The following is a 19,943-nucleotide window of genomic DNA, read 5'->3' on the forward strand; positions in this document are numbered from 1 at the left end:
GTCAACCCTATAGATTTTTAACAGGATCAGATGCTCATGTAGCACCAGCATTCTAGCTGAATTCAAATGGTTATGCCTTCACTGACAGCCAGTGAAAGAACTCTGCTATCAGCTGCTGTCTGGATAAATGATATATTTAGTTTAAGCCTACCAAATGGCATAACATGTTATGCTATATTAATCAGGTTTTCTATTCCAGAACAATTGTAAGCCGCAATGATTCCTTGCTGAAAATTGCGGGATATAATAAACTATATGGTATACCACCTTTACCTATTCATTACAAGAGGTTGGGCCAGTTACCTAGGAAGTTACAATGGACAGACTGACACAGACATTCACTAGGGTTGCTAGTACAGGTAGATCAGTATAACTATTAATAGTTAGATCATAGTTTCAAATAGCACAGTTACTTACCATAACAGGTGTTATCCAGGGACATCAGGCAGATATTCTCTACATGTGGGTGACATCATCCATGGAGCCCCAGCACAGACAGCTTTTCAAGCAAACTTGATTGAAGATCTTAAAGTTTGCTAGTGCTGCACCACGCATGCGTGTTCCTTCCCGCCCCACTAGAAGACGCGTCTCCTCAATGTGGTTCTCATTTCAGATAGCTAATAAAGAAGCCAACCCGGGGAGGAGGGAGGGTTGCGAGAATATCTGTCTGCTGTCCCTGGATAACACCTGTTACGGTAAGTAACTGTGCTTTATTCCAAGACAAGCAGGCAGCATATTCTCTACATGTGGTGACCTCCAAGCTAACCAGGATGGGATGGAGGGAAAGTTGGCAATTTAAGAGAACAGATGACGCAAAACCGACTGGCTGAACAGGTCGTCGCGTCTGGAAAAACAGTAGTGAGAAGTGAAGGTATGAACCGAGGACCAAGTGGCGGCCTTGCAGATCTCCTCAATAGGCGTGGACCTGAGGAAAACGACAGATGCCGCCATCACTCGGACTTTATGCCCCGTGACCCGACCCGGCAGTGGGAGACCAGCCTGAGTGTAGCAGAAGGAAATACAAGCAGCTAACCAGTTGGACAAGGTGCGCTTGGAAACAGGATGCCCCAACCGATTTGGATCTAAAGATATGAAGAGTTGAGGAGCCGTCCGATGAGACTGGGTGCGTTGGAGATAAAAAGCCAATGCCCTCTTACAGTCAAGAGTGTGAAGCACCACCTCCCCAGGATGAGAGTGGGGCTTAGGAAAAAACACTGGAAGAACAATGGACTGGTTGAGGTGGAAATCCGAAACCACCTTAGGTAAGAACTTAGGATGAGTACGAAGGACCACCTTGTCATGATGAAAAACAGTAAAAGGCAGGTCCGCAACTAGAGCTTGCAGCTCACTGACTCTGCGAGCAGATGTGAGAGCAATCAGGAACCAGACCTTCCAAGTGAGATACTTTAGATGAGCCTTATCAATGGGTTCAAATGGAGGTTTCATCAATTGAGCCAGAACCACATTAAGATCCCACACCACTGGGGGAGGCTTGAGTGAAGGATGAACATTGAAGAGGCCCTTCATAAATCGGGAAACCACCGGATGGACAGAAAGCGGTTTCCCATCAAGCGGCTGATGAAAGGCAGCAATCGCACTGAGATGGACTCGAATAGATGTCGATTTGAGACCAGACCGAGACAAGGGTAACAGGTAATCCAGCACGGAAGACAAGAAGGCAGACAGTGGCTCCATGCGGTGTGTAGCACACCATGCAGCAAATCTAGTCCATTTCTGGGAGTAGCTTTGACGAGTGGAATTCTTCCGAGAGGCATCGAGAACATCCCTCACCGACTGAGAGAAACTGAAGGAGGGAGGCACATGGAAAGGAACCAAGCTGTTAAGTGTAGAGACTGCAGATTGGAATGCAGCAGCGAACCCTGACTCTGAGACAGCAGAGAAGGAAACAGGCAGAAGCAGAGGCTCCCGGACACTGAGTCAAAGTAGAAGGGAGAACCACGGCTGCCTGGGCCACCGAGGAGCTATCAAAATCATAGTGGCTCAGACTGATTTGAGCTGGATGAGTGTCTTCAGAATCAGGGGAAAATGAAGGAAATGCGTATAGGAACCGGTCCGTTCCAATCCAGAAGGAAAGCATCCGCCTACGAGACGATCCGGGGAGTAAATCCTGGAGCAGAAGAGAGGCAACTTGTTGTTGAGGGGGGAGGTGAACAGATCTATCTTGCGGCATCCCCCAGCGAGCAAACACCTGATGCCAGAGTGGAGCAACCGCTCGTGCGGTTGGAGCAGGCAGCTCAATTTGTCCCGCCAGGCAGCTCTGCTGACCCTGGATGTAGAATCGCTCGAAGGAATATGTTGTGATGTATCGCCCACTCGAAGAGCCTCCCGGCACAGAGACAGGGATCCCGTACCCCCCTGCTTGTTCACATAATACATCGCCACCTGGTTGTCCGTTCGCACCAGGACCACACGATCCTGAAGCAAATGCCGAAAGGCTACCAAAGCATTGTAAATAGCCCGAAGCTCCAGCAGGTTGTTGTGGCAGCGACGGTCGGAGCTGGACCAAGGACCCTGAGTGCGGAGGCCGTCGAGGTGAGCCCCCCAGGCATACGTGGAGGAGTCCGTTGTAAGGACCTTCTGTGGCGGGGGCGTGTGAAAGAGAAAACCCCTGGAAAGATTGGAAGAGAGCATCCACCAGCGGAGCTATTGCCTCAAGGAGGAAGTCACCGCAATGTGCTGAGAGGTGGGATCCCGGTCCTGTCTCCACTGGGATGCCAGGGTCCACTGAGGTACCCGGATGTGAAGTCTGGCAAAAGGAGTCACATGAATGGTGGTGGCCATGTGTCCCAACATGATCATAATCTGCTTGCTGAGGCCTTAGACTGAAGGGAGACCTGCTGGCACAGGTGGATGAGGGGGGCTTGCTGAGGTTGAGGCAAAAACGAGCGGAGGCGAACCGTGTCCAAAATTGCCCCAATGAACTGCAGAGACTGAGAGGGGCACAACTGGGACTTGGGGAAGTTGACCTCGAAGCCCAGACATTGAAGGAACGTAATAGTCCGTTGGGTCGCTGAAATAACCTCCCGCAGTGACAGTGCTTTGATAAGCCAGTCGTCGAGGTATGGGAACACTTGAAGACCCTGTGACCGCAGAGCCGCCGCCACCACCACGAGGCACTTGGTGAAAACTTGTGGGGATGAAGCAAGCCCAAACGGGAGGACCCGATACTGCAGGTGAAGGTCTCCCACTTGTAAGCAAAGGAACCTGAGGAAAGCCGGGTGAATCGGGATGCGAGTGTAGGCCTCCTGCAGGTCCAGGGAACATAGCCAATCCCTCTCGTCCATCAGGGGATACAGGGTGGGAAGAGAGAGCATACGGAACTTCTCCTTGACCAGGAACTTCTTTAGGACACTGAGGTCCAGGATAGGGTGTAGATCCCCGGTCTTTTTGGGGACTAGAAAGTACCGGAAGTAGAACCCGGTGCCCTGCTGACACAAAGGGACCACCTCCACCACCGCCCAGAGGCAAAGAAGGGCATGAGCCTCCTGGAGAAGAAGGGGAAGTAGCGCTCTGTTGGAAGGACACTCTCCTGGGGGCAGGTCCGGAGGAGGCGTCTGGAAGTGTAGGGAATACCCCTCTCTGATGCCAGAGAGGACCCAGTTGTCCGAAGTTATCAGTTCCCAGCGGTGATAAAAGGCATGGAGGCGGCCCCCTATAGGCAGAGGAGAGGACTTGAGAACAGAAGGGGGCCGGCCCGCTCCAACTGGGCCAGTCAAAAAGCCGGCGCAGGCTTGACTGGCCCAGGCATCTGAGGCTTCTGAGGGGCCCTTTGCTGCTGCGGCCGCCGAGGCGGTGGCCTGGAAAAAGCCGGCGTGAACTTTTGAGGATAACATTGGGAATGCAACTTGTAGGACTTAGGAGGAGCGGGCTTCGCCTCGGGCCTAACCAAGGAGGCAAAGGAGCGCTCATGCTCAGAGAGGCGTTTGGTGGCTGCCTTGATGGAGTCGTCAAAGAGTTCGTTGCCCAAACACGGGAGATTCGCCAGCCGGTCCTGCAGATTCGGGTCCATGTCAACTATGCGGAGCCAGGCTAGGCGGTGCACGGCTACCGCAAAAGCGGAGACTCATGAAGAGAGTTCAAAGGCATCATAGGTCGCCTGAAATATATAAAGGCGAATCTGCGACAGTGTATCCAGGAGCCGGTAAAATTCCGTCTGGTGACGAACAGGCAAATCCACCTGAAACGAGGGCATGGATTTGATGCACTGTTTCAGATATGATGTAAATGTAAAGTTGTAGTTAAGAACCCTGTTCGCCATCATCGAATTTTGGTACAGGCGCCTGCCAAACTTGTCCATAGTCCAGCCCTCCCGGCCCGGAGGAACAGCCACGTAAATCTTGGAAGGATTAGACTTCTTCAAGGAAGACTCCATCACTAAGGATTGGTGGGAGAGCTGAGCCTTCTCAAACCCCTTACAGGGGACCGTCCGGTACCCGGACTCCACCTTGGACGGAATAGAGTAAGGTGTTTCTAAATTCCGGAAGAAAGTCTGCTGCAAAACTGGGTTCAAGGGAAAGCGAAGGGATTCCTTCGGTGGGTAAGGAAGCTCCATCTCCTCCAAATATTCCCTGGTATACCTGGATCCGGACTGGAGGTCCAGTTGCAGCGCTTTGCCCATGTCCATCACGAACCTGGTGAAGGAGGACGGCTTTCCCGTAGAATGCCCCTCAAGCGGGACTTAGGGGCAGCAGAGAACGAGGGGGAAGCCTCCTCAAATACTGCGCCGACAGGTCAGTGTCCACAAGCATGGACGTCGAGGAGGCCCCGCTGAGAGAACGAGGGGGAGTCGATGACAGCCTGCGCTTATAGAACCTGGAAGGCGAGGACCCAGAGGTCCGAGGAACAGAGGTCCGGGAGGCCTGCTTCGGCAAGCCTCGGGAGGGAGATTCCTTCCGACTCGGCAGAGAGGATGGCGTCTTTGACCTCGAAGCTCCTCGGTGCAGAGACCGAGATGGTACGGGAGAACAGCGAAGACGAGAGTCAGACAGTACGAGGTCGGAGGGCTTGATGGACCCCGTAGTGCGATGGCCCGGCGACTTACCCCGCCTCGGGGGAGAATCTCTGGGCCGTTAGGTGGACCGCTGTCTTGAGGAAGAAGTACGTTTAGGCCGGCGCTTTGACTGAGGTCAGGCGGCGGGAGAAGTCCGCCTCAAGGAAGCAGGCGAGGAGGCAATCGAGGACGAGCGTCGAGACCCCTCGGTGCGAAGCTCAGGCTGGTCAACGACAAGTGAGGTCGAGGCCAGCTGAGCTAAAGCAGAGATCTGCGAGGTTAAGATAGCCTTAAGCATATCCTCGAACATCGGCACCGAGACCAAGGGATTTGGACAGACTGGTGCGTGGAGGCACGCTTGGGAGGAGGTCTCGTCGAGGCCGGCAAGACTACATTCACTGTCTGGGTGGTCAGAGACTCTGAGGACGACTTCTTCGGTAGCTGAGCTGAACCTGAAGGAGGAAGAGGAGACTTACCTGAGGTCGAGGTCTTCGAAGCCGGAGCCATCAAGGGAGACTTGATCGGGACCAAGGTCTTTGAGGCCGACGTCGAGACCAAGGCCGAGACCAGGGTCGAGGTATGGTCAGCTTCCATGGCGAAAAGGTCCAGAATCTTGGCCCGACGCCAACGAAGAGCCCGAGGTTGAAGGGTGGCACAACGAGGACAAGAGTCCATAGGGTGATCAATACCTAGGCAAGGGACACACCAACGGTGCGGGTCTGTGATGGAGATTACCCGACTGCACTGTGTGCACTTCTTGGACCTGGTAAGAGGCCGGGACATATGGTAAAAAGAAGTCCGCGGCCACATGAGGCCCACTGGCCAAAAAAAAAAAAAACGGGATCCCCCAGTCACTGAACGATGAAGAAAAAACGAAAAATATAAATTTTTTTTTTGAGAAAAAGACGCAGAGTACAGCGACTTCCAACTAGAAAACTAGAAAAGAAGCTGCGGTGCAAGAAAGGCACTTAGGATTGCAGAGAAGAGAGACAGGGCTTTCTGGCTCCGTGGAAAACTAAGAACTGGGAACCACGTTGAGGAGACGCACCCTCTAGTGGGGCGGGAAGGCACACGCATGCGTGGTGCAGCACTAGCAAACTTTAAGATCTTCAATCAAGTTTGCTTGAAAAGCTGTCCATGACAGGGCTCCGTGGATGACATCACCCACATGTAGAGAATATGCTGCCTGCTTGTCCTGGGATAAACATAGTTACAAGTACAAGTAGGTAATTGTTGGCTCATCGTTATGTCCCAGGAGTTGCAGTAGACAGCTTTTACAATTGCCATTTCAGTAACTTCCAGTTTAGCTCTCTGTCTTGGTAGAGAAATTTTTTTAGAAGTTTTCTGAACCTGAGATAGTGGTCACAGATCGTAGTGTAAGTGGTAGTTGATTCCATGATTTTGCTAATTTATAGTGAACTAGTCTTTAAGCCCGTTACATTAACGGGTGCTAGAATACTGTTCACCCTCTATGTTGCCCCTTCCATTCACTGCCCTCTCTTCTCTTTCTATTCTCCTTTCTTTCTCTCCCATATGGCCTCTCTCCATCTCTCCTTCCTTTTGCCTTGTCTGGCATACCTTCCTCCTTCCCTCCAAGGCATTCTCTCCCTTCTGCTCCCTTTCCTCATTTAACTACTTCATTGGTCAGCACACAGCATTCACAATTCATTGCTGTTGCTGGCTTCAGGTCTTTCTCTCTGGCCGGTTCTGTCTTCATGAAAACAGGAAGTAGGCAGGACCGCGCCAGAGAGGAAGGCCTGAAGCAGCAACAGCAGCGAATTGTAAACGCTGCTGCTGCCTGAAGCACCGAGGCAGACGCTTCTCTCCCCTCCCAGCCCAACCCCCAACTGACTCTGCGACCCCTCTCCCAGCAAGATGACTTTAATATCAAACCTCCCTCCAGCGTTGGCAGTCGCTGCACGTTAAACAGGCTGCTTCTGCTTTCTTCTGCCGTTGAGGCTCTCTGTTGCGTCATTGATGACGTAATCAGTGAAGCAGCAAAGGGACTCAACTGCAGGAGAAAGGCCGAAGCAGCCTATTTAACATGCAGCGAGTGCAACGCTGGAGGGATGTTTTGTACCGGTGCAGAAGCGATATGTCTCTCCCCCTCCAGAACCTGTGCCAGCTCTTTTGCTGCGGCGCATCCTCCCATGGGGGAGGGGGGTTGCACAGTGTGAGCGGGTGAGAAGCGGTGGGGGATCTCCAGTTGGAGGGGAGAGGGGGGCTGAGGAGCGGCGAATCTCCAGTTGGGAGGGGGGGTTGCACAGTGGGAGCGGCAATCTCCAGTTGGGGGGAAAGGGGGTGAGAGTGGCGATCTCCAGTTGGGGGGGGGGTTGCACAGTGGGAGCGGGTGGCAATCTCCAGTTGGGGGGGAAGGGGGGGAGAGCGGCGATCTCCAGTTGGGGGGGAGGGGGTTGAGAGCAGCGATCTCCAGTTGGGGGGGGGGGTTGCACAGTGGGAGCGGGTGAGAGCGGTGATCTCCAGTTGGGGGGGGGAGGGGGTTGAGAGCGACGATCTCCAGTTGGGGAGGGGGGTTTGCACAGTGGGAGCCGGGTGAGAGCGGCGATCTCCAGTTGGGTTTTTTAAAAATTTTTTTGTTTTAAGTTGAAAGCCGGCGCTGCAGCTCCTCTCTCGATCCTGGTGCAGTTCGAGAGAGGAGCCGGTACCATTGACAGTGAGAGGCGGGGGTGAGGAAGGCCGCTGCAGCTGTGTAATTTTTTATTTTTATTTGAAAGCCACCGCGAGCAAGTGGTGACGTAAAACCCGCGCATGCGCAATCGTGTTTTCGCGACTGATCAGGGAACACGATTTTTTTAGTGCGCATGCGCGGCCTACCATTTTATTATATTAGATGGATAAGGTAATTTGCCTGGTAGACTTTATATTGTTAAACTTGATCCTTGCAGTTATGGGCAATGTAGTTTCAGATAATAGGGCTGTAGGTGTTCTTATTTCCATAGCCCGTATATGAGTCTTACTGCTGCATTTTGAATTAGGTGAAGACACAAGACTACAGTGAGAACTCATGGCAGCCATTTTGTTCATGGCTCTGCACAGGGCAGAAGCGTAAGAAGATTGTTCCTACCCCATTTTACCACTAGACCACCAGGTAAGGTGTGGAGAGGTCCAGGAAGGAGGTAGGGGTGAGTTAGCCCTAAAGTTATTCGCAATATTTCCATATTCGCAAGCCAGCTCTGCCCCTAACTCCTGCAAATTTGGAGGGAAAAGTGTAGTGTTATATTACAATAGCCTAGGTAAGATAGGATTTCACTAAAATTCAGAAAGCGTCTATTTCAAAGCATTTTCTGATGGATCTTAGCTTTCTCATCACAAGGAAAGATTGTTTTATTATTGATTGTATGTGGCTTTTCATAAGAAAATAATAATTGCCATACTGGGATAGACAGAAGGTCCATCAAGCCCAGTATCCTATTTCCAAGAGTGGCCAACCCAGGACCCAAGTACCTAGCTAGATCCCAAGGAGTAAAATAGATTTTATGCTGCTTATCCTAGGAATAAGCAGTGGATTTCCCCAAGCCATCTCAATAATGGCCAATGGACTTCTCTTTTAGGCAATTATTCAAATCTTATTTAAACCCCACTAAGCTAACTGATTTCATCACATTCCCCGGCAATGAATTATACGTTGTGTGAAAAAATATTTACTGTTTTAAATCTACTACTTAGGGTTAGATGCACTAAAGTCAGTCGGTAATACCAAGTGGAATGCTGTTGGCCGATTCTCTGGCCAATTGCTGAACAGCGATCGATATGCTACCAAGTTTGCATGCAAATGAATTGCATGGAGGTGGACCTATTAGACACTACTGTTGCCATATCCACGGAGGTAAAATATTTAGGGGTTTTACTAGATTCTTGTCTGACGTTCAGGGGGCGTGTATGTGCAGTGGTAAAAAAGGTGTTTTTTAAATTGTGTCCGTTGAACAGTTTGTGCCCATATTTGTCTGCCTCTATGTTTAGGACTGTCTTGCAGAATATGGTATTATCATGCTTAGACTACTGCAATTTGGTGCTTCTGGGTATATACCTGCATCCAATATATTTCTAAGCTTACTAAAAATAAGATGCTTTCTGGTTTTCCAGTGAACTAGTATAACTCACATGAACTTCTCAGCCACACCGAGATCTGCTTTTAGCACTGGAACAAACATTTTCAAATTCTCCTTGCTCTGAAGGATCTCAACAGGAGTGCCCCCAATGGTGGTCATCCACTTCAGGAAGTCTTCCTCGCTTAGTTCAGATTTTTTATGAACAGAAAAACGAGCCTTTGACTGTAAAATTCAAAATGAGGATTCACTAACTGTTTTAAAATAACAGAAGTTGGTGGCACCTTACAGACGAGCTTTTGAGGACATGAATTTTCATCGATAAATATAGAATGCTCAGCTCTCAGTATTTAGCATGCCCAGTTGGATAGAAGTGGACTTATAAATGCCAATTTTGAATTTTAAAGGTTTTTTCCTCCACAAATAGAGAAGACCCATTTTGTTCTTGGTGAGATAATGAGAACAATTAACTAGCTTGTTCTAACTAAAATTATATTCTTGATGGTGAATGACAGCTACAATTCCGGCTGGTTTCAGTGAGGTGCTATAGCGAGATACAAAAAAGTGGGCAGCCCTCTAATCTTATTGCTGAAATCCCTTTGCTAGCAGAGTTCTGAGGATGTGTGTGTATCAATCATGTCCTGAGGTAAGGCCTTTTCCCGATTTGTGAGCATCTAAAAGGTTAAAATGCTGTAGTCTTTACACACTAACCTAATAAAGCAAACAATAAAACTAGGTACTGGTGAAAGCAGTGTAATCCCAGATCTACCACAAATTTATTTTTTTAACTTAAGGGAGTAATTTTATGTCACTATGTTACCATTTAGTCATCATAGGGGAACATTCTTCAGTCCAAGCTCCTAAGCTATACCTAACTTTAATGTGATGTAGTGGAGGCTAGACTTGTCACTCACAGGACAGGAGTCTTCTCACTAAATCAGAAAGAACTGTAAAAAGATCTGCAAGTGCCCATGTTTTCTTTCCAGAAGGGTCTAAGTCTTACATCTCATGTGAACAGTAATGCTGCCCGATTCAGGGAAAAAAATTTTCGATTCAACTTGGCCTTTTGAATCAATTTTTTTTATTTGACACAATTTGTTTTTCACACCCAATTGGGTGGGGTTTTTTTTCAAACATCCTGGCCGGTTTATTTTGTAGCCTTTTCACCCACCACACCCCACTTTGCCCTCTCCAATCCCACGCTGGTGCTGTGGTGTAAACAAAATAAACAAAAAAAAAAAAAAAAACTTCCTCATTCTATTAGGTCCTAAATAAGAGTGGTCACTTGACCTTCCTGTACATACCTGTGGCTGCTGGCTATGCCCTGGAAGAAGGGACATTGGAGGGGGGCAGGCTGGCAGCCACAGGTATGTACGGGAAGGTCAAGTGACCATTCTTTCAGTCTGCTGCTGCTTTAGGAAAGTAGCAGTAGCAGAGGATTGAAGAATAGTACAGAAAGGAGAAAGTGCTAGTCCCAACCCTACTGGCTGTGTGGTGGGGCCTTCTGCCAAAAAAGAAAAAATTTGAATTTGAGTACTATATTGGATTGCTGTAGCACCAGACTATCACTAAGACAGGACATCCAAACTTGTTCTGATGAACCTCTAATCCATTGAACATACTGCGGCCATGACCCCCATTATTATAGTCACAGAAAGTGTGCAAGCTCTGAAGGTGTGGGCTGAAAATAAAGCTTCTACAGTCTGTGCCCTGATAATGGCAAAGACAGCTCAAGATCAAGTATGCATGTGTTATATCACATCATGTTTATCTTGTAGGGCAGACTGGATGGACCATTCAGGTCTTCATCTGTTGTCATCTACTATGTTACTATGAGGGCCTGTCAAGATTTCAATTCTAGATACAAGTTTTATGACCCCATTTAAGGAAGCTCTGACTAATCGGTAGAGCTTTCAAGGTTAAATTTGCTTACATTGGTTAAATTTGCTTACAAGGTTAAATTTGCTTACATTGTCTCATGCATAATCATGTTCAAATAACCTGAAAACCCGACTGTCTATGGTACCAGGTTGCATTTGTGTCCTTGAACTCAGACCTAGCAGTAGCCAGATAAGAGGGGTTTTTGTCTGATGAGTTAACTCACAATTTACATTTTAAACATTGACTGATCTAGAATGATCATTTAATTATCCTGACAATTATGAATTTTGGGCCACTAGCTTTGCGCTTTAACTATTTCTTACCAGGGAAATACTTACTATATTTGATTATAACTTACCTTGAGTTACTACTGAGAAGGCATGAGGTAAATCCAAAACAGATAACACAAATATACTTTTAGGAGCTTACATGTGGAGCAGAAGTGCCCGATACAAACAGATGCACCGGTTCTAGACCACAGATTTCTTTCAGTTTGACTGCAGTAGCAAAACTAGTAAGTGATCCAAAGCTGTAGAGGAGAAAAAAAAGAAAAGAAATTAACCTGTGCTATAAACCCACATAAAAAAAAAAATGTAAAAAAAGACAATAAAACCACAAAAAATATACAAACAGTACCATAAGACCACAAGAGCCAAACTGAACATATAACTGTCTATCCTTTTGAAGATAGAATTTTGATTTATAACAGTTTTATATATCACCACGAAGTAGCTATGCTCTCAACCTTGACAGCAGTGATAGAAGATATAATGCAAAAGGGATCTTTGGATACTCCATACATTTGATTTATGGCCTTAACTCTTTCCTGATCTGTATGAAAATTGGAAGGGATGCTTTTGTTTTCCATACTAATGAACCAACTTCCCTCTGCTGTTACCTCTGGCTTAATACTGATTACTGTATTTATTTATTGAGATTTATTAACTACTTTTATGAAGAGATTCACCCAAGGTGGTGGGTAAAATAATACTTCCAACAAAAAATTATATTATGATTATTTTGCAAGATTTTTAAGCATCTATGGAATTCACAGATCTGTGAGAATTAGGAAAGGAGTCTAATGTGAACATTTCTCTTCCTGGCCCTTGAACTGGCCAGAAATCACCAGCTCATGCCTTACAGTTCACTTTTTAAAACCTCTATCAACCTGACCTGGTGACCTCTGGGTGAAAGGCGATCAACACTGATGAATCCCTTGAACCCAGGATTTCTTACAAAACAGAACTGACTTTAAATCCGATTAGGATCACTTTCAGAATATCAGATCTTCCCTGGTTCTTCTTTCTTTCCCCTTCTCAATGCCCCATTTCCCTTCCACCAGTCTATAGCATAATTCACAGTATTCACCACCATTTTGTCCTTGACAAACTCTACATGCAACTGCAACTGATGTACAACATCTGTCTTTAACCTAACAGTTATCTGTGACAAGATATATTTTGTATGTTACCTGTGACCAAAAAATGCAAAAGGCTTTTCTTGCAACTTTGGCAAGAGTACACTGGTGATTTCTGTCACAATTTGGTCCATATCTTGTGCAAAAGATTCCCGAGAACGTGATTCCCTTCCAGGAAGTCTTATTGAGTAGACTGTGGAGAAACAGCACACAGCAGAGTCAGGTATAAAACCATTACATCCTAATATTTCAGTGACACAGTTCCCCACCAGTATCCAGTGGAGAAAGCAAACAAACAAATCCAGTAGTGTGAAATGATCAGTGACTTGATACATTTCAAAACAGTGCTCATGTTTAAAATATGTAAATACATTTTGTAAATATCTTCTTAATACATGTTTGGCCACTGTACACAAACAGATATGGGAGACTTTATGAAATAACAAAGTCCTAAAGGAGTACCGTATTTTCACGCATATAACGCGCGCGTTATACGCGTTTTTACCTACCGCGCATACCCCTCGCGCGTTATACGCGTGAGCGCGGTATACAAAAGTTTTTCTACATAGTTCCCACCCCGCCCGACGCCCAATTCACCCCCCCCAGCAGGACCGCTCGCACCCCCACCCCGAACGACCGCTCGCACGCGCTCCCACCCGCACCCACGATCGGAGCAAGAGGGAGCCCAAGCCCTCTTGCCCGGCTGACTCCCCAACTCCCCGACAATATCGGGCCAGGAGGGAGCCCAAACCCTCCTGGCCACGGCGACCCCCTACCCCCACCCCGCACTACATTACGGGCAGGAGGGATCCCAGGCCCTCCTGCCCTCGACGCAAACCCCCCTCCCTCCAACGACCGCCCCCCCCAAGAACCTCCGACCGCCCCCCCAGCCGACCCGCAACCCCCCTGGCCGACCCCCACGACACCCCCACCATGTGCCTCAGGCCCAACCCGACCATGTGCCTCAGGCCGCGCCCCCAGGTGGGACCTAAGGCTCCAGGGCCTATTCTGATTGGCCCACGCGCCTTAGGCCCCACCAGTAGGCGGAGCTTTGGGACGGATGGGCCAATCCGGCCTCATTCCGTCATTGGCTGCCTGCCCGACAGGCGGGTTTGGCTCCCGTCTGTCCGGCCAACTACCAAAGGTACGGGGAAGGGGGGTGGGGGTGTGTGGGGTCGGCCAGGGGGTCGCGGGTCGGCTGGGGGGGGCGGTCGGCGGTCCTTCGGGGTGGGGGTGCGAGTGGTCCTGCCGGGGGGGGGTGGATGTATCGGACGTCGGGGGGGCATCAGGCTTTCAGGATGGGGACAGACCTTCAAGGGGGACAGCGCACGGAGAGTCGGGGAGGGCGAAAGGAGAGTCGGGGTGGCCAGAGGAGAGTCGGGGCGGGCGAAAGGAGAGTCGGGGTGGCCAGAGGAGAGTCGGGGCGGGCGAAAGGAGAGTCGGGGTGGCCAGAGGAGAGTCGGGGCGGGCGAAAGGAGAGTCGGGGTGGCCAGAGGAGAGTCGGGGCGGGCGAAAGGACAGTCGGGCTGCATGCGCGTTATACCCGTGAGCGCGGTATACAAAAGGTTTTATACATAAAATCGTGGTTTCTGCGCATTATACCCGTGTGCGCGTTATACATGGGTGCGCGTTATCTGCGTGAAAATACGGTAGTCAATCTGACCAGTAGTACTAAAAACAGGCAAATTCCCCACTTGTTAAACTTTTTTTTTTATAGTTCCACCAAATTAGTTCTGATTAAGAAATATATTCTTCCAGCAGATGGAGACAAACAAATTCAAGCAGTGGGCTCATCACAAGATATAACTACATTCCACTCCTCTAATTTAGTGATGATGCCTTCCTGTAGTAGAAACATGATAGCAGATAAAGGCCAAATGGCCCATCTAGTCTGCCGACCCGCAGTAATCATTATCTCTTTCTCTCTCTTGAGAGATCCCACTTGCTATCCCAGGCCCTCTTGAAATCAGACACAGTCTCTGTCTCCACCACCTCTTCTAGGAGACTGTTCCACGCATCTACCACCCTTTCTGTAATAATAAAATATCTGACAGATGGGTGGAAGTGATGTCACGCCACAGAATGGCAGCCTGAATTGTTAGTTCCATGAGGGCTGTGGTATTTATTGAGAAAAAGAGAGGTTTTTAGATTGTGATTTTTACTGTTAACCGACACACGGACTTAGGGCAGCGGATGGCCACCCATAAGCACTTAGAGAAATTCCACTTTGCGGAAGAGGTTGATGTAAAATCGCTGGGAGAGAGCAGCGGGTTGGCTCTGCGGAAAAAAAAAATGGCGCCCGAACCCTCTGAGTCGGAGGGATTCTCTGGAGAGTGAGGGGATCATGCTGCTCACTTTGCAATCCTGGTTCCGGGCTCTGAAGGAAGAGATGATCGGAGTGCGGCAGGATGTGAAAGCTGCTCTTGTGGAGGTGGTGGAGGTGCGCACAATCTAGCGATTGTGGAACTGCAAAATCAGGTGGAGGACCTGGAAAACCGGTCGCACAGACACAACTTGCGTTGTAAGGGTCTGCCCGATGTGGACCCAGCAGGAACTGAGCCTGAGGTTTCAGCAGGGAAAATAGCTGTGGAAAGCCCTTACCTCTTTCAGCGAGAAGCAGAGAAGGCACCATATCCCATAGGGTAAGGGACCTGGGAGGGCCCAGGTGTTACTCTGAATAGGGTGAGGTAGGTTGCTGGGAGGGCCCAGGTGTAACCACCAAATCTGGCTGCATACAGCCAGAACACCCCTCTCGTCCATATAGCCAGGCCTGGCCCAAAATCCACAAGCAGAATCCAGGAGCTGTGAGGAAACATCCATCAGCCTGCTGGAGATAGAGTATACTGGTTGGCCAGGAGGCTGTGCATCCAATATATCTGAGGACAACTCAGTGCTCTCTATCTCCACCTACTGATTGATGGACGTAATCCCACTAGTCTCTGGATTCATCTGCTGGTGATGACAAGGAAGAGGCTTTACACACTTTCAAAAATACAGTGGTACCTTGGATTACGAACATAATCCGTTCCAGGAGTATGCTCGTAATACAAAATGCTCGTTTATCAAAGCGAGTTTCCCCATAGGAAATAATGGAAACTCGCTTTGATGCGTTCCCCCCCCCCCCATAACAGGCATCGCTCCCCCCCTGCTCGCAAAGGCCCCCTCGCTCCAACTGGCACCCCCCCCCGCCCGGACAACTTAAACTTAACACCCCCCCCCCATCTGGCACCAGCACCGGCACGCAGGCACAGATCGTCCCGGTGCCTAGAAGATCTTCCGGCTTCTGCCTGCCTTGAGCATGCACCTGCGCATGCTCAAGGACTTCTAATTCTCCCTCTTGTTGAGAATCTCGGCGAGAGGGAGAATTAGAAGTCCTGGAGCATGCGCAGGTGCATGCTCAAGGCAGGCAGAAGCCGGAAGATCTTCTAGGCACTGGCACGATCTGTGCCTGTGTGCCGGTGCCAGACGGGCGGTTAAGTTTAAGTTGTTCGGCGGGGGGGGGGGCCGTTCGTGTGGGGGGGGGTGCCGGTTGGAGTGAGCGTGGGGGAGCGATGCCGGTTATCGGGGGGGGGGGGGGTGCTTGCAAATCAAGTCAACACTCGGTTTGCGAGTCAAAAGTTTGTCGAGTGTTTTGCTCCTCTTGCAAAACACTCGTAAACTGGGTTACTCGCAAACTGAGGTTTGACTGTATTAATATATACCAGTATTTCCACAGATGTAAAAAATATTTTTTTTAATTTTTTTATAATTTATATTCTGCATATTCTACAATTCTATTTTTTTTATTTATAAGATTTTCCATTTTAATACAAGCATTACATTATACAATGCAAAAGATCCAGTAACAATATTCAACAAAACTTGTAAAGAAAAACATAATGTCATATTTAGTCCACAATTTAAACCACAATTTGAAGATCAAGAAAGGAAATAAACTTCTAAACAGTAGTAAACAAATCAACTAATCAAGGTCACGGCATTAGATTCCCAAATTACAGCCAGCTGGCAGGTCATACATTACTAGGCATGGTTACCATTTTCTCTTTTGATCGCCAATAAATTCCAAAAGTTGTTTGGGCTCAAAAAAAAAGAAAATTCTTATCTTGAAAAGATACATAACACTTTGCAGGAAATTTTAACAAGAAAAGTAGCCCCCAGAGCCAGGGTCCTTGACCTCAAGGACACGAAAATCCTTCCTACGTCTCTGGGTCGTCTGAGCTAATCTGGAAAAACTCGAACATTTGAAACCCAAAAACTTATCATTTATATGTCGAAAATACATACGAAGAATAAATTCCCTGTCACTCTCCAAGGCTAAAGTCAAACAACATGGTAGTTCTTTGAGTGACAACCTCAAGGGAATTTTCCAGAAATGAAGACAAATTCAAATCCACTACTTTATCTGCTGGGGTTTCTATAGGTGTGGATTCCCCTTGTGTTGTCTTTATAATTCAAGTAGTAGGCTCTAACAATTGGAGGTAGATTTTCTGATGGATTGGCTAAAGTCTCTCGGAAATATTTCCTTGCCATCTCAACTGGTGAAATAATAGGAACTTAGGAAAATTCAAAAATCTTAAATTATTTTTCCTCAGTTGATTTTCAAAATTTTCCATCTTACGGGAAACATAAGATCTACTCCTTAAACCAATTCCACTTGAACCTTCTTTACTTCATTCAAATTATTTTCCTGGTTTTCTACAACCTTTCATTAAACATTAGTAAGAAGCACCCCTTGTTGTTCCACCTTGGAGAAAACAGTTCCATAATCTGTTTTAATTGTAGATAAAGTCAATTTGAGATTGGAGTCCATGACTGATATGGCCTGCCATAGCGCCTCCATGTCTATCTTATCTGGTTTCTTCATCTCCCCAAAACTGATAGTATTCCCTCCCGAGGCACCTCTCACCTCTTCTTCCAAAGTGCAGGAGGATTCTTGATGGTTCCCATCTCCTCCTTCCAATGAAAGGCTTGATAGGGATGTCCCTCCAATGCTGGAATCACTCTCTCCCTCTCGGGGCTGTCGGGTTCCAAGCAGTCCCTGCACTTGTGCACTTCCGGGCTGGAGAGGAACCAGCCTCTGGTCTGGACTCAAAGTAGTCCGACTCTCTGCGCTGAGGTTCGCCGAAAGATACGGGTTCCCTCCCGAAGTAACTGGGGTCGCCTCACCCATGCGAGCAAAAGCGCTCGTTATAGTAGACTGAATCAGCCGTTGAAGGTGTTCAGCCGCTGGAGGAACAACGCGGTAGACTCCCTTCCTCTTCCCCATGTCACCACCGGGGAAGAGACACCAACGCGGATTCAGGTACGAATCTACAATTCTATGCGGAATTACAAATTATTCAGATACTCAAGCATCTTTCCCTAACTGTCTCACTCTATCTAATGTACCTGGTGCAATGGGAATTAAGTTGACTTGCCCAGGGTCACAAGGAGTAGTGCAGGATTTGAACCCACAACCTCAGAGTGCCAAGGCTGTAGCTCTAACCACTGCACACACATTCCCACAAAATGTAAAAAAAGCTACTGACCTTCTGTTGAATTATCAAAATATTTGCCCCCAATGAGCAAAATGGACAGATCCACCTCCAGCCCAGGGAAAGCAAATTAATCTGGAAACAGCATCAGGCCTTTGATAGAAGCAGGTCACGAGTCTTTCCATACCTTGGGAAAGAAAATTAGACAAGTTCCACAAATATTACTAATAAAGAATGTGCTCCTTACTCTTGTTTCTGAATCAGTGGCGTAAGCATAAACTTTAAACATACAAAAAATGACATGCATTATTTAAAGGCTCCCTAATTATCCTAGTTAACTTTTGCTCAGATTAGCCCATTCTTGACTAAAGATGAGTTAGAGTGATCTCATTTCTTCTGCTCATCTTTAACAGAAATGGAGCGGAACTGGAAGATGGCCATTTTTCAAGCTATGTATTTTGGGGGAGGAAATATCATGAGTACATTTTACACATGCACTTTGCTGCAAGTTTCAAAGCTATCGAATCCCTTCATGACTATAATTAAACACCACGGGGTCTTTTTACAAAGCTGTGGTAGAAAGTGGCTCTAGCACAGGATCTCAAAGTCCCTCCTTGAGGGCCGCAATCCAGTCGGGTTTTCAGGATTTCCCCAATGAATATGCATTGAAAGCAGTGCATGCACATAGATCTCATGCATATCTATTGGGGAAATCTTGAAACCCCGACTGGATTGCGGCCCTCAAGGAGGGACTTTGAGACCCCTGATCTAGCACATCCTTACCTGGATTTTTCCCACGTGCTAAGGCCATTTTTCAGCTGCAGTAGAAACGGCCAATTCTCCATTTCCCAAATTAAGACACATGCTAATGCTTCCATTAACATAGAGTCAACCTTAAGATGTATTTTTCAAAAAACATATTAAGCTTGGGATATCCTATATTAAATGTAACAGCCACTCTTCTTATCCTCTATTTATCTGCTGTAGTTTTTACACCATATCCCAGACCTCAGAAGCACAACTCGCTGCTCAAAGTGTAATCATAGCAGCTAGCTTAACGTGCTGCTTCTTCACCGGTCTTAATTTTTCTTAAAGTGCTTTGCAATTAAACTGTCAAATTGCTTAAAGTATTCAGAGTGCTTTAAAGTGCAAGTTGTATCTATTTCATTTTTCAACTTATAAATTAATTTATCTTTAATTTTTAAAGTACTTATAATTAAATGAACGGGAAAACTGCGATCCAACATGTTTCATGTGTGCTACGGTTTTTCATGGATCTGACAATTTTGGGGGGTCTAGGGGGGTTGGGGCATTTTGTTGGGGGGTTCAGGGACGGGGGGGTTCATTGGGGGGGGTCTGGCGGTTCATCGGGGGGGGGGGGTCTGGCAGGAGGGTTTGGGCCGGTGATCTTTGGGAAAGGGTGGGCGGTCATCAGGCAGGAGAGGTTGGGCACCCTCCTGCTGGCGATCGTCAGGGGTGGGTGGGGGTCTTTCGGCAGGAGGGGTTGGGCTCCCTTCTGCCGCGATCGTACATGGGGGGCGGTCATCAGGTAGGAGAGGTTCAGCTCCCTCCTGCAGCGATCGTACGGGGGTGGGGGGACTGGCAGTCGCAGCCGCTATACTTATCGCGGCAGGGTGATCCCGTATCTACAGTAACCCGGTTCTGTAACCGGCGTCTATAACATGGACGTTGGTTATAGAATTGGTTATTTTGTGTGGGCCTAGGCCCGATTCTATATAGGACGCCCTTCCTGGGCATCCAATACAGAATCCGGGCCTTAGCTCTGATTTCCTCATTGCATTTCTTAAGGAAAGCAAGACTACAAGTTCCAGTATGCAATGGAGTAAACCCAGGACTGGATCAACTCTATCCTGCAAGTCTGGATCTAGGTAGTAACTTCACTCTACCCCTACCTCTGATCTCACTCACACGCAGGCACCTCTCACCATCCTCATCCTGGTTCTCCTTTGGATCCTTTCCTCCCTTTTCAGTCTTTAGCCATTTCTCCTCCTTCCCGCCAGATGCCCATCACGATTTGTTCATTTCAAAAATAGCACTTCAAGTCTTTTCCTCGCTTCTGTGGCCCAAGACCA

General features: G+C 47.9%; 1 protein-coding gene across 1 annotated transcript in view; it reads right to left on the reverse strand.

Annotated features, from left to right (window-relative positions):
- OLAH (oleoyl-ACP hydrolase) overlaps positions 1-18,035 on the reverse strand; it is a 33,270-nt gene extending 15,235 nt beyond the window's left edge. The window contains 5 exon segments of the mRNA XM_033931219.1: positions 9,134-9,303; positions 11,389-11,488; positions 12,431-12,569; positions 17,905-17,923; positions 17,925-18,035. Coding sequence (XP_033787110.1) covers positions 9,134-9,303; positions 11,389-11,488; positions 12,431-12,569; positions 17,905-17,923; positions 17,925-18,035 — 539 coding nt within the window.
- Positions 18,036-19,943: the final 1,908 nt, after the last annotated feature.

The sequence above is a fragment of the Geotrypetes seraphini genome, chromosome 2, assembly GCF_902459505.1.
Source record: "Geotrypetes seraphini chromosome 2, aGeoSer1.1, whole genome shotgun sequence".
Classification (NCBI taxonomy): Eukaryota; Metazoa; Chordata; class Amphibia; order Gymnophiona; family Dermophiidae; genus Geotrypetes; species Geotrypetes seraphini.